Consider the following 19,846-nt stretch of genomic DNA (forward strand, 5'->3'; position numbering starts at 1 on the left):
GATGGTCATGATGTGGGGGGAAATTAGAATTGTCAACACGCAACTGTGTCTGAACATCACCACCATCCACAAGACAGATTACAGCTTCTCTACTTTACTTACGATATTTTTAATCTGAAATTTTCTGTGGAAAATGAAATGTAGTAATATACTGGATATATTATCCTGAATCATGGTAGGGAATATCGCAATTCAAAACCATCTTGAAAAATTAATGGTACTTACTGTTCACTATGCTGCCTAAGAAATGAATTTTTCTAATTTATTTTTAGTTATCTGTTAGAATATTTATAGATTTATTATCCAGTGTGCAGCATAGTATTTTTTTTAAATTTTAACGGTATTATTAAAAATCATACATGTTCTCTCTTTCCCTCCCTCCTTCTTCTCTCCACTCTATTGTAACCTAATGGCTGAAGATCATCTCAGATGTAAGGAATGAATTATAATTTTTTTAAACGTATTATTTTATTTTTGTTTTATACAAAATAATTTTAAAAATGAAGTATAGTTACATTAGATTTTTGTACAATAATTTAATTGATTTTCACTCATTTAGATTATTCTTTTTTTCATTAATATTCAGATGAAGCTGATATGGATCGGACATTCAAATTACCCTCTACAACATTTATTGGTGGCAAAGACAAAGCTTTAACACTTAGAGAAATTTTACGTCGACTTGAAACTGCTTATTGCCGACACATTGGTGTCGAATTCATGTTTATTAATTCCTTAGAACAGTGCAATTGGATTCGTCAAAAATTAGAAACGCCAGGAATTATGGAAATGGATAATTCACAAAAGAGATTACTACTTGCTCGGCTAACTCGTGCAACTGGGTGTGTATAGTATATTTATCACCAGCTTTTAAATGCATTTTTATACCTAACATTTAACTGATGCATCAATTTTTGCTCATTGAAATGATATCCTCAGATCACTTAATTAAAAAAACCTTATTTGTTACCAGTGTATTTGTTTATCAAAATCAAGTTTAAGAACATGTAATCTTAAAAGTACATTTATTAAATGAAAAAAGGTGTAATAACATTTAAAAAATATCTAATTATTTACATTGCAAAATATATAATTCTTGCTACTGTAATATTCAAAACACTGAAATAATCAGTGAACTACTATTTGTACACTAATCGTAATTCATTTTTGAGATTTTCTTTTTTAAATTATAAAAACTGTTTTTGCAAAACACGTTTTGAAATCAATCAAGAAAAAGTGAACAGGCATGTAATTTACTTTTAATTGTGTTGTGATAGTAGTAGACATTTTTATTCCGGGCACTTTTCATATTGAACTGAACTGGTGTGTCTTACCTACATATTATTCACCATCAATCGAAATTGGAATAAATTGACCACCAAAATCAATCAAACCTTTCAACCCAATAGAAGTATCATTACTAAATACAGTCATTATAATTTCATCAGGAGTTATTTACAGTAAACATTCTCATGTTGTCATGTAATAGATATAATAACATCTCTTTTTGCTGGTTGTGATTAAAGTAGAATTGAAAACATGCTTTTGAGCTGTAGATTGATGATTTTTGTATTTCAGATCTTTATTTATGATTTTATAAATTCTTGTGATACCATTATTTCTGACAGTTGTGTAGTAACATCTGGTCAAATTAGGTCCAAGGATGAGATTAATTATAAACAACCATTGGTTTTGTGATTTTTCTCTTGTGCTAAAAATATGAGTTTACCTCTAAGCAAAATTCATAGAGGCAAACCATATTGCTATAGACCATCTCGTTTGTTTTAGATCATTTTAAACCAGACATTATTCATCTAGGCTTATTATATATTGAAAAGAGGTGTCAAACAAACCCCTTTCCAGTGTATAATAAGAAAGCATCACAGTATGTATTAGCATATTTTGATATAAGTGAGGCTAATGTTTTGTTACTGGTCAAACCTTTTTTTTTTTTCTTATATGTACAGTGTACTATATATTGAAAATTATGCTTATCAGTTAAATATTTCTTGATGTGTTTTTTGCAGGTCATGACATTTCATGACTCCCCTCCCACCAAAAAACACAATTACAGCATTGAAAAATTCTGGAGGATGTATGTATTTTAGTGTATTTTTGGTTGTTGTACAAGACTGGACAGACAGGTTTGGATGAATATGATGATTTCTCTATGTGGGGCATTGATACCATTAATTTTGGTCAGAATTGGTCAAGATGATGAAGATGTGGATCTTCTGGTCTGGTATCTCAAAATTATCTCAAAAGGGTAAATTTAATTCACACTGATAAATGTTTTTTTGTTTTTTGTAATATGCTTTGTTTTAATAAATCAAAAACATCATTAAGTTTCTAATTTTTATTAATATTTTACAGATTTGAAGCATTCTTAGCCCGTAAGTGGTCAAGTGAAAAACGATTTGGTCTTGAAGGTTGTGAAATTTTAATTCCGGCAATGAAACAAGTTATTGATAAATCAACTGAACTCGGAGTCGAATCGATTGTAATGGGTATGCCACACAGGGGACGTCTAAATGTTTTAGCTAATGTTTGTCGTAAACCTTTAGAACAAATATTCACACAATTTGCTGCACTTGAAGCTGCTGATGATGTAAGAATTTTTTAAGTTTTAAAATAAATGGTTTTATTTTACGCAATTCTTCATTGTTATGTAATTTTTTCTTTATAGAAATGGGAAAGATAAATCATCAATTCAGATTCAGTTTACCTTCTAGGTAATTGTTTATTACATTATCTTATACAGGACAATTACTTGAAGACTTGTTCAGGTTATATTGTTTTACCTATTGTCAAAGTGACATACCAAACCAATACCCAGGAAGTTATTTTGAGTGAAGTGATTGCAATTTGGAATCGCTTACATGTTAGTGTGAAAGTAGTATTTTTTTTTTTAAATTCAGTATCCAATTATACGCATTAAGATTCTTTAGTCCCAGCTACAAAAATAGTTTAAAAGAAGCTTGGTATATATCATCCTGTTTCTGTTATGAGGTTTGGACACTAAACCAGTTTAATTTAAAATTTACTGTTCTACCATAAATTTTTCAATCCTAATCAAGAAAGAAGATTTTATAAAAACTTCCTAGTGTTAATGATTATATTAAACCTCAAACAACCCGTTCAATAACAGTTCCCTTTAATAATCTTAAGACAGTCTTTCTCAAAATTCTGTTATTAAAGCAAGAACTATTATAAATTGAACAAATTATAAAATTTCAGAGATGAGCAAGGATTTTTGTTATGAACTCTTATTTAGTTGGCGTTTTATTATCTGAAAGAAAAGTAATTTTTTCAGCATATATTTAAACTGTTCAGTATAAAAAGTACAAAAAGACCACTCTAGAGCTGAGATGCTTATAAGGTGAAGCTGATTTTCGTAATACATATTTATCCAGTTGATGTTCAGATTCTTTCAGTTCTGTTATAAATATTCCTGTAGGTTGAATTAAAATTCAGTAAAATGTTAATTCCAAAATTTTGTTAAAGTTTATATTTGTTAGATTATTTATAATATTTAGTTTTTGCTTCATTATAGGGTTCTGGTGATGTCAAATACCACTTGGGTACTTATATTGAAAGATTAAATCGTGTTACAAATAAAAATATCCGACTTGCTGTTGTTGCAAACCCATCGCACCTTGAAGCTGTTGATCCTGTCGTTCAAGGAAAAACCCGAGCTGAACAGTTCTACCGCGGTGACGGTGAAGGAAAGAAGGTGATTGTATTATTTTACTGTTACTTTTATTTTAATAAAATAAGAAAGAGAAAAATCATTCTTCTACTCTGTTGAAACAATATATATAAAACAAAATGATGTTCATTAATTTGTTGTTTATGCAGTCTTATTCATGTGACATATAAAGAACGAGACACAAGAGTTTATCTGTCACTGGTGCTTTATCTGAGAGCAAAAATTTTTATTATGCAGTCGAGAGTAAGTGACTGAGATCAGGTGTCTAGGGCTGAATATCTCTAGTATTTCAATGGAATTGATATGCAGATATGCAACACCATTTGTCTCAATGAAGAAGGCAACAGAAATTACCTTCACTCCTTGGAATTATATTGTCTTTGTAAATGGCTAAGTTGTTTTTGGGAGTGAGTTGTGATTTTTCTCAGCTTACCTATAATGGTTATCATTATGACACTTTACAAATAAAAAATATAAAAATTTTTCTTTTTTTTCAAAAAAGAAAGATAAAAGACAAATATTTTGCTTGATTTCTTAACTTCCCTGTGTTGGTAAAGAACTAATTTTATATAAAATGAAATGAAAGTGCAAATTAAACCGTACTATACTCATAAATGTGTAGATAATCAATAAAATGTGGGCGTATGATACTTATATATATATATCAGTTACTTGGACAAGATTAGTTAACTAAATTTAAATTAGCAGCTAACATCGTGGACCCACCGGGTTGGTCTAGTGGTGAACGTGTCTTCCCAAATCAGCTGATTTGGAAGCCGAGAGTTCCAACGTTCAAGTCCTAGTAAAGCCAGTTATTTTTACATGGATTTGAATGCTAGATCGTGAATACCGGTGTTCTTTGATGGTTGGGTTTCAATTAACCACACATCTCAGGAATGGTCGAACTGAAAATGTACAAGACTACACTTCATTTACACTCATACATATCATCCTCATTCATCCTCTGAAGTATTATCTAAACGGTAGTTACCGGAGGCTAAACAGGAAAAGAAAGCAGCTAACGTCCAAGATTTTCTAGGAAACAAATGAGGATGTTATTGAATATCTTACCTCTTAAAGGTACTGTTCCATCTATATTCAGTTATCTAATATTTATTGTAATATCTTTTTTCAGTATTTTATATTATGCTTTACTTTTTCTTATGTTATTGTGCAGTTTGTTTGTTAATTTTATTTTTCTGTTATTTAGTTTATATATCCATTATACTTAGCATATTTTGTTATAAAATTATTTTATTTATTTCAGAATCATTGCTTTTGGGCACTAATAATGAACCTTCATTTTGTGTCAAAAAAAAAGTTAAAATAAATTCCTGCTTTCATGTATAGGTTTGGATATGAATTCATAGTTTGTAAAATGCATAACAAGTAATTTAAATATTGTTGTATCCTGTACAATTAAAAGCAGGACAAGGCTTATTGTTTATTTGTGAGGGAAGCTGTACACTCATTAAGGAAGAAACTTATATTTTTCTGTGCAGGTCATCTCCTGTACTAGTGCTTCAGTTTGTTGTTATTTGGTTTATTTGATTCATTTTTCAGGTTATGTCTATCTTGTTACATGGTGATGCTGCATTCTGTGGTCAAGGAGTTGTATTTGAAACATTCCATCTTTCTGACTTACCAGATTATACAACTCATGGTACTGTTCATATTGTTGTCAATAACCAAATTGGTTTCACGACAGATCCACGACATTCACGTTCGTCTCCTTACTGCACCGGTATGTTTAAAATTATACTTTCACTTAACTGTTATTATTCTTTAAAATAATATTAAAAAATTATAATTGATATTAACCCTTCTGCACCGGAGGATTTAAATGCCCTGACCACAGTCCACAGACAGAGAAGATTTAAATAATTTCAATACAAAATGCACATCTTTGTTAAGAATTCTATAATACAGCCAAAAAAAAAAGAGATTTTTATGAAAGTTTCACCATTATGCACAGAAAAGTACGTAGATAATTAATATCATCATTAAATAGCTGTTATTCTGTTCGTATTATTTGTTTTTTTCTATTATCCTATGAAAACTATTTGAAATCATCATATAAATAACATATTTTGCTCCTAATACTAATTATATAATGCAAGAACAATTTTTACATATGATCTATTATTATTCTATTTAATCCTGCTATACAAAAAAATTATTGCAGCCTTACGCTATTAGTGTCGCATAAAAAACAAAATACAGTGCGTGCTTTTTCACTATGTTGTAAATAAACACAACATCTAATTGAAGATCAAAACGTTCAAATGACTTTATATCAGGCAAGCTTTGTTAGTGTCTTGCAGATTTTACAAGAAAATACATGCATCCTGCAAAAATTCTGCCTCCTGCATTCATTAATTGTTGGACATACTTGTTTGTTTCTACAACAATGGTATTTACTAATTCTTCCATAAAAAACAAAAGGAATTTGCACACAATTGAATTTATATTTATGGAAGCGTTTTGTGGTTCAGAATTACCAACAAATAATTCCCGTTGCTCCCGATAATTTCTCATGTCTTCCCAAACAAATAGACGATTGAAATCAGCCTGTACACTCGCTTCACCATCACTATCTTCCTCAACAGCAGCAGCAGTGTCATTATCATGATTTTCACTAATTTCACAACTGCAGTGTCATTATCATGATTTTCACTAATTTCACTGTCAGTGTCACTATCAGAAAATAAACTTTCATCGGAATCATTTAAAATCAGCTTCAGTCAAAGATTTACTTGAGGAAGCCATGGTGTCAATTGGAAGGCTGAATGTATAGGCCTAACCCAGATTCAGAAGCAAGTTCTATGTGGCTCTACACACCAGAACAAAATAATATCTGTATGCCCTATAAAGAACCGTGTAATTTATGAACATGCTGCTATGTTTGTTGATCATAAATTTTGTACAATTATTTGAAACTAGAAGACTTATAAGGATAGAATAACATATAATGAATGATAAATTGTATCTGGGATTTTACATCTTAGATTATGCTAACAATAATATGTAATACTGTAAATAAAATTGATGTTAATGGGGTCACTGAATTATGAAATTGAAGTTCATTACGTCAGCTGTAATGCTGTCAGATTCTCTCTAACTTCGACCTTGAGGACACGTGTGCAGTGTGAAATACGTCATGCACTAGTCCATATTTCTTACAGAGGTCGGCAGCATTACACGGAAGTTGAGTCTGTATGAAATATCGACGTCAGCGGGTTAAAAAAAGAAAATCCCTAAGAAGTTAAAACTTCATACAGTAAGTTACAGTTGAACTATACTTAATGTATACTCAAAACCATTAAACCATTTTTTAATTAATGTCTTCAAATGGTTCTGGGTAAGGCTATGAACAACCCTTAAATATCCCTGTATTTGTTGACATTCTCTTTATTCTTCTAGGATGTACAGTGGAACCTGCAAATAAGCTCACTTGTAATGAGTAAAATTCTTGATTTTCTATCTCATTAATGATAAATTCACTTGCTTTTAGCGAGGTATCATAGTCATAAACTTTGTTATTACAAACATTTTCAGCTTTTAAAATACTGTAATTCAAAAAAGTTAACCAAATAATCTCAACACAAGGGAAATTCCACTTCTTCATTTTTGAAATATACATTTACGATTTATTCATAAAGATAGTGTGATATTTTATCTTAGGCTTGTTCAGGTCAGGTTTGAAGGGTGAATAAAAGGTTTATAACAGGACATTGTACAGTACAAGTTCCATTGCGGTATTACAAAGGTCGGTAGTTAATTTAATTACTCGGGTTTTTCTGTTTGCAAAATTCTGGGAAAGACTGGGGCCCAACAATAATCCATCAGAACCGCCCAAACAGGTTCATCAAATTCTACAGCATATTTTAAACGATTTAACTGAAATTGTGAAGAAGGGCATGGTTAGAGATAAATTTTACCTGTCCTACCCCCACTGATAAATTCAGTAGTCATAATTTGCAGTTTAAAAATATAGTTCTGTACTATAGAATCAGTTAAACAAACGGTATTACATTAAAGTGATCAATCAGATACCCAGTAGCAAAATACAGTACAGTAATACTGTAGTCGCATCAGTGGATGCATTTTCATTTTAATGTTTCTGGCTAAATATATGGCATGCAATATTTCAATGGAAGATTACCATGATGAAGACAACTCTCAGAATGGATTCAAACTCTTAACTTGACAAAAATAAATCAGCTTTTCAAGAATACTCATTAGATGACTATGCAACAGCCGATGTCAATGTATATACAACAGAAATTCCAATTGATGAGGCATTATTACTGAGATAACTCATAGTCGTGCAGGTGATAGCGACACTGAAATTGAAAATGAAGATGAATCTACTGCTGTCCCAGATGTATCAATGATTGACACCAAAGAATGTTTTAAAAAATTATCAGAGTTTAGTGAGACTAATAGTGTAACTGATGAATTTGTGGAGTACTTGAATAAACCACAATACTGTTTTGATGATTACAGGTATAATATTATCAAACAAACAAAAATAAATAATTATTTTAAGGCTAATTAGTTTGTATGTGCAATTTAGTTTTTTGACATATTCTGTTAGAATGAAGAAAAAATAGATTAGAATTTTTTAGATGTAAGTTTGTGCATAAAAACGTATGACAGAAATTTTTGTGTGATGTTCATTTTTTACTCTTCTTGATGATTTTGGTAAGTTTCACTGCATACTTATTACCATTTTTTTTTTTTGCTAGTTCATTAAACGCTAACAGTTTTTGTTAAAAGCAAAACATATTAGCATCTAAAAAGTGTATTACATCTAAATTTTATTTCTTTGTCTATAATACAAAACACATCGATACATATTTTGTTTTAAAACAGCCTCTTCTTAGGTATACAGTATATTTTTTGAATTGTTATAGATAATGACAGCGTAAAAATTTATGGTTAGGAAGTGGCAACTCGGAAGTACCGAGCACTTGGCTGTAACGAGCATATTTGATTGGCCCCTTGAATTTCATTATAACCAAGTTTTACTATATTATGGGGATTGTCGTCACAAAGTTATTAACCAATTACTGTCAAGTAAAGCCTTTTGATTTTCTTGTCATCTGATCTAAGCTATTCAAATCATTTGGTCACAACTGTGTTTACTGATGTGATGCTTTTTTCCCTTACTTTGTTCTGTTCTAAACCATTAAACTCAACATATTTAACATTTAACTCAATATATTTTTTGCATCCTAATCCTTGGTGTACTGGTTTTCATATACTCCAACCTTTCTGTAATTTTTATCTCTATATCCTTCTCTTTTTGAATTAACTAAATCCAGTTGCCAAATATATATGATCCACTACCTGCTTAAAGATTGTTATGGATTTTTTCATCTTGATTTCAACTTATCAGTGATTTTCAGCATTTAATTGTATTACATTTTAGTCTTCCTGTCTTTATCATAAATTGCTTTTTATGAATCTCTTTTATTTCTTACTTTTATATTTGATTCATCCAGATTTCTTTTTCTTCGAAAATATATTTTACTTGTATCATAGTGCATTTGATAATTATGTTACTTTGTTCATCTGAAGTTACAGTTTAAACAATTGAATTATCCATCACTGTCTTCCGTTCTTTCATTCTTCATTACCTTTGTTTTATTTGTATTTATTTTCTAACAGAATTTCTCTTCATTATTTCATCTTAACTGCTTTTGAATCCACGAAAAAACAATACTATCTATAAATTTAACATCTCTATTTTCTCCTGCAAAATTATTATTATACTCCGTATTACATTCTGAATTTTTATAATATCACTATTATTTTCATGTATAAATATGAATTTAAATAATTCCTTTCATATAAATTTTATTCTTTGTGGTATTACTATTATTCAAGTGTTTTCTGAACTGATCGTAGGCAAACATCAGAGCCTTTTGACACCAACAGACTAGCACATCATCTACTGGTTCTTGATGTGATAATTATATTTTGTGTTTATAATTAATTGAAAAAATATGTATATTTATTTCCATAATTTGAAAATAATATAGAGTTAGTTATGTAGATATAATTTAAGTATAAAACAGTGTGTTGTTTTTTAAATTTCTGTTTTCCTGGTTTCAATAAAATTTTGTATCTGGATACCCTTCCTAATCTACTTAAAGAAATGGCAATTCATAATACAACAGAAACATCATGCTTGAACAGAATTTGAATTTGACAAATTCATCACATAGATTGCCATTTAAAATAATAAGATATATCACTTTTTATATTGAATTTTTCTAGACTTAACTACAATTATTGTTCAAAATTGTCTTTTCTAGTCTTCAGATGTAAAGTGCACTGCTGATTATTGAATACCCCATGGGTCTCCAGATTTTCAGAAAAGCTTATTAATGATGATAAGTTGCTGTTAATATGTGATGTATTTTGATTTCATTTTTACCAGATACTGATGTCTTGAAATTTTTTCATAGTATGATATATATGTCATATATTGCATTAATGACATTTGTAAATTAATTTTAGTTCTTACTTTGCTTCGATTTACAACTAATTCCTTCTGAGCCATTATCACTGATAATTGAGAGTTGGTATGTTATAGGATATTTATTGTTTTCTATGAGATGTTCCAAAGATTTCTCTATTGTATTTCACTTTTACAATTTCTTCTAAAAAATAATACATAGCTTAAAGTATGCACAGTGAGCCATTGTAAGTATATGTTTAAAAAACAAAACTACTTTCCACTGTGTAAAAGTTATTTAATGATTACATTATTTTAAATCTTGTAATTAAAATCTTCCATTACTGATATTTTGGATTATTTCCAAAATAATTTCCTGAATATATATATGTATATAATGACATTGTTAGTAGTCATTAATATTTAACATAATGGCATCTAGAAATTAAAGAATGTTCTTAAGAATTTAAAATAATAATGATATTTATTTGGTACTTATAAGAAGCTTTCCATATTTTTGTTTTTGTTTCTGGTAATTTTTTTTTATTCTTCTGAATTTTTGCACTTGTAGATCACTTAAAATGTAGCATTTTGTTTGTTTTTATCAAGTGAGATGGTTACCTACCTGGATGTTCACTTCTTAAATATTTTTTATATAGGTTAAAAAATCACTAGTCCAGTTGAGTGTTCCTAGCTGTGTGGTGGGTATTCCATACCATCTTTTTGTTTTTTGTTTAACCTCTGGGACCACCGTTAGATATTGCTTCAGAGGATGAGATGGATGACAATGTAGCGTGTGAAAATGCCATGTCTGACCGGGATTCAAACCTGGGATCTCTGGATGAAAGGCCGAGATGCTACTAATTGCGTCACGAAGGCCAGCATTCCATACCATCTTGATATTTGAAACAGCACTTATTATAAAATAAAACAGTGCTACTTGACGAAAGAGCATTTGATGGCGTCTTTCTTCATCGCACATCATTTTTTTTCCATTTGATTGATTACAACTTCCTCTATAGATTGCTTTATTTTTGAATAAATTTTTTCAGAGAAAACTTTTTTGTTTTCATAAACGGAGTGTAATTCAGACTTAAAGTTATTTTCCTCTCAAATATTGTTTAGGAAAACAGTAAATTTATTCTAGTAGTTATTAAATTTGATTGATTCAGGAAGGAACTGATTGATTTCACATCATTAATTGAAGGTCATTTGCACGAGCAGGTATTAAGATTGCATTGCATACAATCTGTACGTTCTAGAATACTTAGTATATGAAAGTGGAATTTCTAATATCGTTTTGTTTTATACAGATGTTGCTCGTGTTGTAAATGCTCCAATCTTCCATGTTAACTCAGATGATCCAGAAGCAGTTATGCATGTGTGTAATATTGCTGCAGAATGGCGTAATACCTTTCATAAGGATGTTGTCATCGACTTGGTAATATAATATTATATTGAGTTTGTCTTATTACATGAGGAGTATTTGATTATTCAGAAATTGAAAGGAAGATGATATTAAATTATTAACTTTATTCTTTATTTTAAATGTTTCTTTTATTTTAAAATGACCTTGGCAATAACATCAGAACAGTACAAAGGATATGTACCTTGTCAGCATAATTTAATAATCAAAAATATTTTATATTCAAAATAAACTATTAAAAGGTATACTAATTCAATCATTTTATTGTGAATCTAATAGTTGTTACTTTTATCCACTAAAAAGGTTTTAATTTTGTTGATATAATTCATCCGTAGAAAACCTTTATTCAATTAAGTGCATTTTATTACAACAAGAAGTTCATCTAATATTTTTGTACGCTTGTTAGTTTCCATATCCGTACATTTTTTGATACAGTATTTTGACATGTAACATACATAGATAATGAGTATAAAAAATAACGTATTCTGATTCAACTAATTAGATTATATAATCATAAAAATATAGATTTATTTTTGTTGTACAGAAAAAAATCTTAATTTTAAAATTAGCAGATATGAAATTGAGCTTATAAACAGCTTTATCTTTTAATTTAATAATTGTAACATAAAAGTGAGTGATAGAGTATTTTTATTTTTGTTTATATGTTTTATGCCGAATGTTTAATAGGTCAGTTATCGACGAAACGGTCACAATGAAATTGACGAACCGATGTTTACACAACCTCTGATGTACAGTATTATTAAAAAGACAAAACATGTTTTAGAAAAATATGCTGACCAATTGATTAATGAAAATGTTGTTAACAATGATGAAGTAAAGGTAAGAATTGTTAAAATTAATTCTGTATTATGTGTTTGTAACGTTTGTCTCACATTTTTATATTAATAGGTAAGCTACAGACGTAACGGTCATAATGAAATCGATGAACCGATGTTTACTCAACCGTTAATGTATACAATTATTAAGAAAACCAAACCAGGATTAGAAAAATATGCTGATCAGTTAATTAATGAAGGTGTTGTTACTGCTGAAGAGGTTAAGGTGAGGTTTGAACAGTCCAATTTGTGTAATCGGTTGTTTTTTGTTGAATGGTTTGGGTCTGTTTTACCTTTCCACTTAACTTGCATTTTAATCATTATAAAGGTTTTGCACAATACCACCTGCTACCTTAATAATCATTTTTATTCTTGGCCTTTTTTTTACCTACTTATTCTGCATTGAAGCCCGAGTAAGAACATTTCTTGGGACTGAATAGATATTTTTATGCTTCTTTCTTTTTACTGAAAGTATATCTTATTATAAGTAATCAAATCATTCTTGTAAAATGTACTGTATAAAATTAAAGCTTGTCAATTTAACCATAAAAATGTAAAATTTGAAAAAAGACCCTACTGTGTAGTATATAGTACCAAATTACTTAGGTTTTAAAAAAAGTTTATTTTAATAAACCGTTTATTCTAAATGTTACTTACCATATTTTAAGAATTCTTCATTCAATATTAAATAAAATACAAACTTAAAAATGAAGGCATGAAAATCTTGGAAGCTGTGTTATTAAAGAAATTTATCTTTTTATTTTGATTTCCAGTTAATGTTAGCTCTCAACTACTCCTGTTTTCTGCCAGCATTCCGGCTTTACAAATGATTTAAATAATTCAGAATTTATTTTTTTTTTTGCTTGAGAGAATTCCTAAAAATGTAATGGGCTGGTTAACTACACTACATGATAACGGTTTTCATATTATTTGCTTCTGTTGTATCATCGTTGTTATGGGACAAATGTCATAACTGCTTTTATCTTTGCCATTTTGACCTTGGTGATGGTTGGTCAGATTAATGTGTGTTCAAATGTTATGTTAACATATGACACAAATAATTTACCATAATTATTGTTACTGCTGTTAAAATAGCAGAAATTTATAGCATTGGTTTGGTTTATTTTTGTCACCTTTAATAATTCTTATTAACTTTTAATTAGATATCATTTATAAGTTACATAATAAAAATGTATGTATATTACAAAGTGAGCAGAAAAAATGAATCGGTTAACACTCCATATTTCTAATATTATATGTATATCCTGTATATATTATGGTGATGGAACATTAAAACAAAATGTTCATGGACTAATATTTTGTTGAGATTGTACATTTAATTGTAAATCTTTTAACATTAAAACTGAAGATCTGCACACATTTGATGCATACATTAATAATTTATTGACTGGTGCATAAAAACCTTTTTAATCTCTTTTTATTATTTAGAAATGACTTCCTTTCATCTTCAGAAATAAAGTAGTCTATAGTTGGTAGATCAGGTGAATAGAAAGGTAGGTATATAACAATCTGTTATGATTTATTATACCTGAATCTTCAAAAAAGGAACAGTTCATGAACAATACCAGTCACAAAATGTATGTTTTAGGTTTTCTCACTATAAGCCTCTTGCAACATGTTCAGTTTCCGAAAAACATTTTGGTCAGTTTGAAATAAAATTTTACCCAAATACATTGATCTTCAAGAATCTTAATTTTCTTTAAATTAAAATGTCATTGCAGCACAAAACACAAACAATTTACATCTTACAGGCCTGTAAATGAAAAGACTTAGTAATGTGGGAAACAATTTTTTTTTTCAAGTATTGCTTCTTTTAATTAACTGTTTTAGCATAAAATGTGATGTTAATTAAAACAAAATACTTTAATCCCATTCTCACTCTACCTCTTTCTTTCTTCCTCTCCTTTAAAGTTTGGTTTGCCTAATGGAGACCCTGCTACCGACATCCCCTTTTGTCAAAGTTAAAAAGTAGCATATTCTTGATTTAAAAATCAGTTGCTTTACCTTGCTTAAGATTCATTAGCTTGTGTTCAAAAATTGTTTTTTTTTGTTTGAGAAATGCATATTCTTATAAGTTTAATGTTTCAACATTTATTTCGTTAATTCTATAAAAGATTTGATTTAATGTAGATGTTATCTGTTAGCAAAGTCATAATTACTTTAAGTTTCTGTATAACAGTTTAAAAGATTAACGCTTATTTTTGTTTTTGTTTATTACTATTGATCTTGTCTTTTACTAATTGATCAGTATGAAGGTAAAATGTATATTTCATTGTGTAGTAATTCCTTGCTTAATTTCCATCAGATGAGTAAATTACTTAATAATAGAGGAAATTATTATTTAAATATAAAGAATATAAAGAGTAAATATACTCTTGCTTCGAACTATAATTTTTAATTTCTTGTGTCCCATTATCAGATAAAATGAAGCCCCTAATTAGCATTATAAATTAATTTAAAATATTTTTTTATTTTGCTCTCTGAATCTTAGTTTTATGAAGTTTTTTTACTTATTTGATAACTATATTGTTATTTTAGAAGAAAGGACTTTATATAAAAAAGAAAAAAAGTTTTTATGTAGCTTAATTTATTTTTAAATATTATTTATTTTTTATCTGATGTAGCGATTATGCTGAAAAATAGTCATTATTTTTTTATTATAAAGCTTTTAAAAGTTTATTCAAAAGCTCTATTTTAATAATTTTATAATTTCATTTTTAATTCTGCTAACTTGTTAAATTGTTGATTTGTTGAAGGCAATATATTAAAAATTATTTTTGATCAGTATGCAGCTGATAATAGTTAAATAGAGATTTGCTTTAGTAATTTTTTTTTAACCTTTTCCCATTTTTCTGCGGTTGATTAGCTCTCCGCGAAAATATGTTTGTATCTGATTTCCTCCCTTCATAGTCTTATGCTACCCTCTTGTGAAAAAAATTTCAAAAAATTACAGTATATTAAAGAGATTTAACAGATTTTGACCCATAAAAAAACCGTTACGATTGGATATTTTTTATGCCTGTAACAACAACAAAATTGAAACGGTACAAAAATTACGATAATTTACTTGCAGAATTTTTTTGCACATTTCTACCGCGTTTTTTATTAGCGAAATTTTTTTTTTTTTGCTTTGTGTTTATGAAACATAGTTTGCTGATTTTAAAAATAATACTTTCAAGCAAATTGGTTGAAAATTGGGCAAAATATGATGAAAAACCCGGTTCATAAATCACAGATTACTAACATAAGTTTAAAGAGATTCAGAAAACTACGTTTTATAAAAATTCTCACCACTCAAAAGGCTATTCAGATCAACAAAAAACAATTTTTACTGTATAGTTATTCATTACGAATCGTTACATGTTTACCGATATCATTTCTCTGAAAAGATATTTATAGACCTCAAGTAAAAATGACGTATTTATGACCACAAGTACCTTTTTTTTTGTATGCCGTATATCATAATTTATTATGTCTTTCTATACATTGATATGTTGCTAGTAAGATAATCTATTTTTGTAAATAATAAATAAATTTGTAACCCTCATAGCAATTATAATACACAAGTCACACACACACACACACACACACACAAGCACATTTCTGAGAAAAAAGTGGTCTTATTCTTTCTAGTCTAAATAAAACTGATTCCTTTGTGAATACAAAACAAAATAACCGACTGAGATGCCATATAAAATGCTTTTGTAACAGTGTTTTAAGACTGACGCCGTACATAGCCAGTTCATGTAGCCATGAACTGAAAAGGTTAAATAGCATTAATTACAGTATATCCATAAAATTCATTAATGAATTGTTTTCCCTTCTTAAATCATGCACAATGTATTTATTTATTTTCTATAACGTAGGTCTGATAACTTGTTCTTATGAAGGTTTTTCATTGATAATTTCATTGTATTCATAACTGGATTTACATCATTCTTTTCTTTATATATTTATATTTGGGTGAAACAAAGTTTTGAATTTATTTTTCATTTAAAAAAGTCACAAAAAAGTAAATGAATGTATCACCCACCATTTTTCTTCTGTTATTGAAATACAAATAAGATCCTGTTTTAACCTGAGCTTTTGGCTTTGCATCTGTTTTTGAGGCAGTTACAGCAAAACACATTTTCCAATTTTTATAATATTTATAGCAATTTTTTATAAAATTTTCTGTTTGAAAATGGCATTCGGTTAATACGCTAAAGAGTGGTGACTGTTAACCTCACTCATTGAATCATTGCATGGCAGGTGCTCTTTGCACATTTCACTTTGTAAATATTAACTTTTTTATGTTTATTTTAATACTATAGTTAAAAATTTGAAAAAATATTTTTAAAAAAATAAAACATGGCGATAGAGGAGTAAGTATCACTAAAAACAGTGCTTAATAAATATTAATAGATCAGGATTATTTTTAATACTGGTTAAATCTTCCACAATCAATTATTATCCATAAAATTATTTTCACTTGAATAATCCATTTTTATGATAATCGTCACTTGTTAAATTCAGTATGAAATGAGATAGATGTATCTATCCTTCACAGAACTAATAGGAGTGTGTTGTTTTAACATTTGTTTACAAATAACAGTGCTCTTAATAAGGTGAGGTTTAAGAAATTTGTAATGAAATGGTGTTTAAAGTAAGCACTATTACTCATCATTTTCCTTGAATCCAATTTAATAAAATATTTATTACTGAAATTAAGCTAGTTAGAATATCTAATTAAAGAGATAATTCATTTATTTACTATATGGAACTATATGATATAAGATACTATAAGGTGAGTTAATTCTTTGTAAAATGTAAGAACAGATGTTCTCTGATATTTTATTCGTTTTAATTCTATTATATAATTTTATTAGATAGTTGATCAAAGTACATAATCCAGTCTAGTGACTAGATAATGATAAATATTTATTGATAATTGTTAATTCTTTTTTAGACAAGTTTTTCCAATAGCGATTAAACTCATGTTTTAGGGAAGATAAAAATTAAAATTATCAGCAAATGTGTCTTATTATTTTGTGAATGACTTTATTTATAGTTTTTTTATATTTTTCTTATTATATTAGCACTTTATCTTTTATATTATCTATTTTTGTTTTCTTTTGTAGTTATGATATTTAAAACTTTTTTGTAGTCTTTTGCTGTACTTCTTTAATGTTTGTTTCCCTTCTTTAACAGAATATGCTTGCCCTTATTTACCCTTTCTTTATTCTCTTCTTTTTTTTTTAATTCTCAGCTTGATTAACTTTTTGCATTAAGTTTCATATTTAATAATGGTTTTTTTAATGACACGAAAGGTAAATGCTGAATGTTTTTCGAAGAAGCATTTTGTATTATCAAAATTAGTGAAAATTGGACTATTTATTTTTAGCTCTTCCCTATCTATAATAAACACAAATGTATTTCTGAAATATTTCTTGGATTTAGAATCATTTGCAAATTAAGGAAGAATAGTGGTTATGGCCACCAAGATATATGATGGCTGATATGTCTAAAATTACAACTGAATATTTAAAAAAAAAAAAAGCGTTTTACAGGTTTTTATATAATATTAAAACTAGTAATGCCTTAAAGTATAATTTAGCAGTTAAGTAATATGTATTATACAGTAGATAGTTTTTCTATTTTATTTTTTAACATATTATTTACTGTGCAATTACTTAAACTAAGGTGAGTATTTTTATCCCTTTTATGTTTTAAAGTTTTCCTCTTTTGACTGTATCATTTGTTTATAACCAAAAGATCTATTCATATTACCTTGTTTCTAATGCATGTACTAATTACATCTTATTTATCTTCATAGTAATTTCTATTTTGTTGACAGTTTAATAATTATATGCAGTTACAACATTATTACATTTATGTAATTATTATTTGTCATTTTATCTTGCAGGATGTTAAGGATAAATATGACAAAATTTGTGAAGAAGCATATACCAATGCTAGAAAAGAAACGCATATTAAATATAAGGACTGGTTGGATTCACCGTGGTCTGGTTTCTTTGAAGGTAAAGACCCATTGAAAGTATCACCCACTGGTGTTAAAGAGGATACTCTCATTCACATTGGAAAGAGGTTCTCATCGCCCCCTCCAAATGCTGCTGAGTTCGTAATCCATAAAGGTATGTTTTATTTTTAAAGCATTTGTATTTTTATATAACAATTTATTGTCTCTTTTTTGTTCCAAACTTTCACCTTTATTTTATTTTTATCGTCTCATTACTTGGATTTTTTTATAATTAACCAATTCAACTCATACCCTAAAATGTCAGTCAGTAAATAAAGAAAAATGTTTACAAACTTTTGTCAACTCTTTAAACCCTCCTCCTCTCATTCACTCTTTCTCGCTGCTTTCCACTTCAATTAGTTTATTGGATTACCAATTATGTTACATGATTAAGTGTCTGGACTATTTTAAATCTGTGTAAATAATTGCATGATAATTCAGCTAATTGAGTATTGTTAAAACGTAAGACAAAATGCAGTTAATTTTGCAACTTTTTGTACATTTTTATGTGTGCTCATTTATTTATTTTCTCTTTTAATGGTGTTTTGTAACTAATTTTTCTTACTGGAACTCATCTCTCAAAGCTCAGCCTTGTGCGTTTTATTAACAGAATTCATTGTTATTTATTTTTTTTTATCTTACTTCAAAAAATGAACATTTTGTTTTAAGTTGTGAATGATTTGTTCCTGTAAAAATTTTTAACTTATGTTATTTAGGTATTGAACGTATCCTTAAAGCACGCATGCAAATGGTTGAGGCAAGAACAGTCGATTGGGCATTAGGTGAAGCCATGGCATTTGGTTCATTATTAAAGGAAGGTATTCATGTTCGATTAAGCGGTCAAGATGTTGAACGTGGAACTTTCAGCCATCGTCATCATGTTTTACATCATCAGACTGTAGATAAAGCTACCTACAGACCATTAGCTAATTTGTATCCGGATCAAGCCCCTTACACAGTTTGCAACAGTTCTTTATCTGAATTTGGTGTACTTGGTAGGTTAATTATTTTTTTAATATGGTTAATTTTACTAATTTCTAAGTCTAGAATTGTTATGTAGTGTGTTTTTGTAATAATTTAAGATATTTTTTAAAAACTTTTAAGTATTTTTATCAAACATCTTTTGGGTGACTGGTCGTCTTCAGAACAGAGCCAGTCAGATATTCATTAAAAATGGTAAATGTAAAAAAAATATTGAAAATGTAACTAAAAAATTAAATAAAATTTATGTGAGGTTGTGCGTCAGTTGATTTTTATTTTAATCTTAATATTTACAGTTATATGTTTGAAGTTTTGTAATTGTGTATGGAAAGTAAAATGTGTGATGCAACTATCTGGGAAATCAGCTTAGTTAACTCCCAGAATA

General features: G+C 28.4%; 1 protein-coding gene across 10 annotated transcripts in view; it reads left to right on the forward strand.

Moving 5' to 3' along the window:
- Positions 1-19,846, forward strand: part of Ogdh (oxoglutarate dehydrogenase Nc73EF) — a 156,308-nt gene that overhangs the window by 110,434 nt on the left and 26,028 nt on the right. For 8 of the 10 annotated variants that reach the window (XM_075377602.1, XM_075377598.1, XM_075377595.1 and 5 more), the window contains 8 exons: positions 587-842; positions 2,374-2,608; positions 3,554-3,733; positions 5,273-5,453; positions 11,492-11,619; positions 12,514-12,666; positions 18,367-18,595; positions 19,197-19,475. In XM_075377602.1, the coding sequence (XP_075233717.1) occupies positions 587-842; positions 2,374-2,608; positions 3,554-3,733; positions 5,273-5,453; positions 11,492-11,619; positions 12,514-12,666; positions 18,367-18,595; positions 19,197-19,475 (1,641 nt within the window). Of the gene's footprint in view, positions 1-586; positions 843-2,373; positions 2,609-3,553; positions 3,734-5,272; positions 5,454-11,491; positions 11,620-12,291; positions 12,445-12,513; positions 12,667-18,366; positions 18,596-19,196; positions 19,476-19,846 lie in introns of all 10 variants that reach the window. The other 2 variants (XM_075377597.1, XM_075377600.1) reach the window with 1 other exon arrangement.

The sequence above is a fragment of the Lycorma delicatula genome, chromosome 10 (assembly GCF_047948215.1).
Source record: "Lycorma delicatula isolate Av1 chromosome 10, ASM4794821v1, whole genome shotgun sequence".
NCBI classification, from domain to species: domain Eukaryota; kingdom Metazoa; phylum Arthropoda; class Insecta; order Hemiptera; family Fulgoridae; genus Lycorma; species Lycorma delicatula.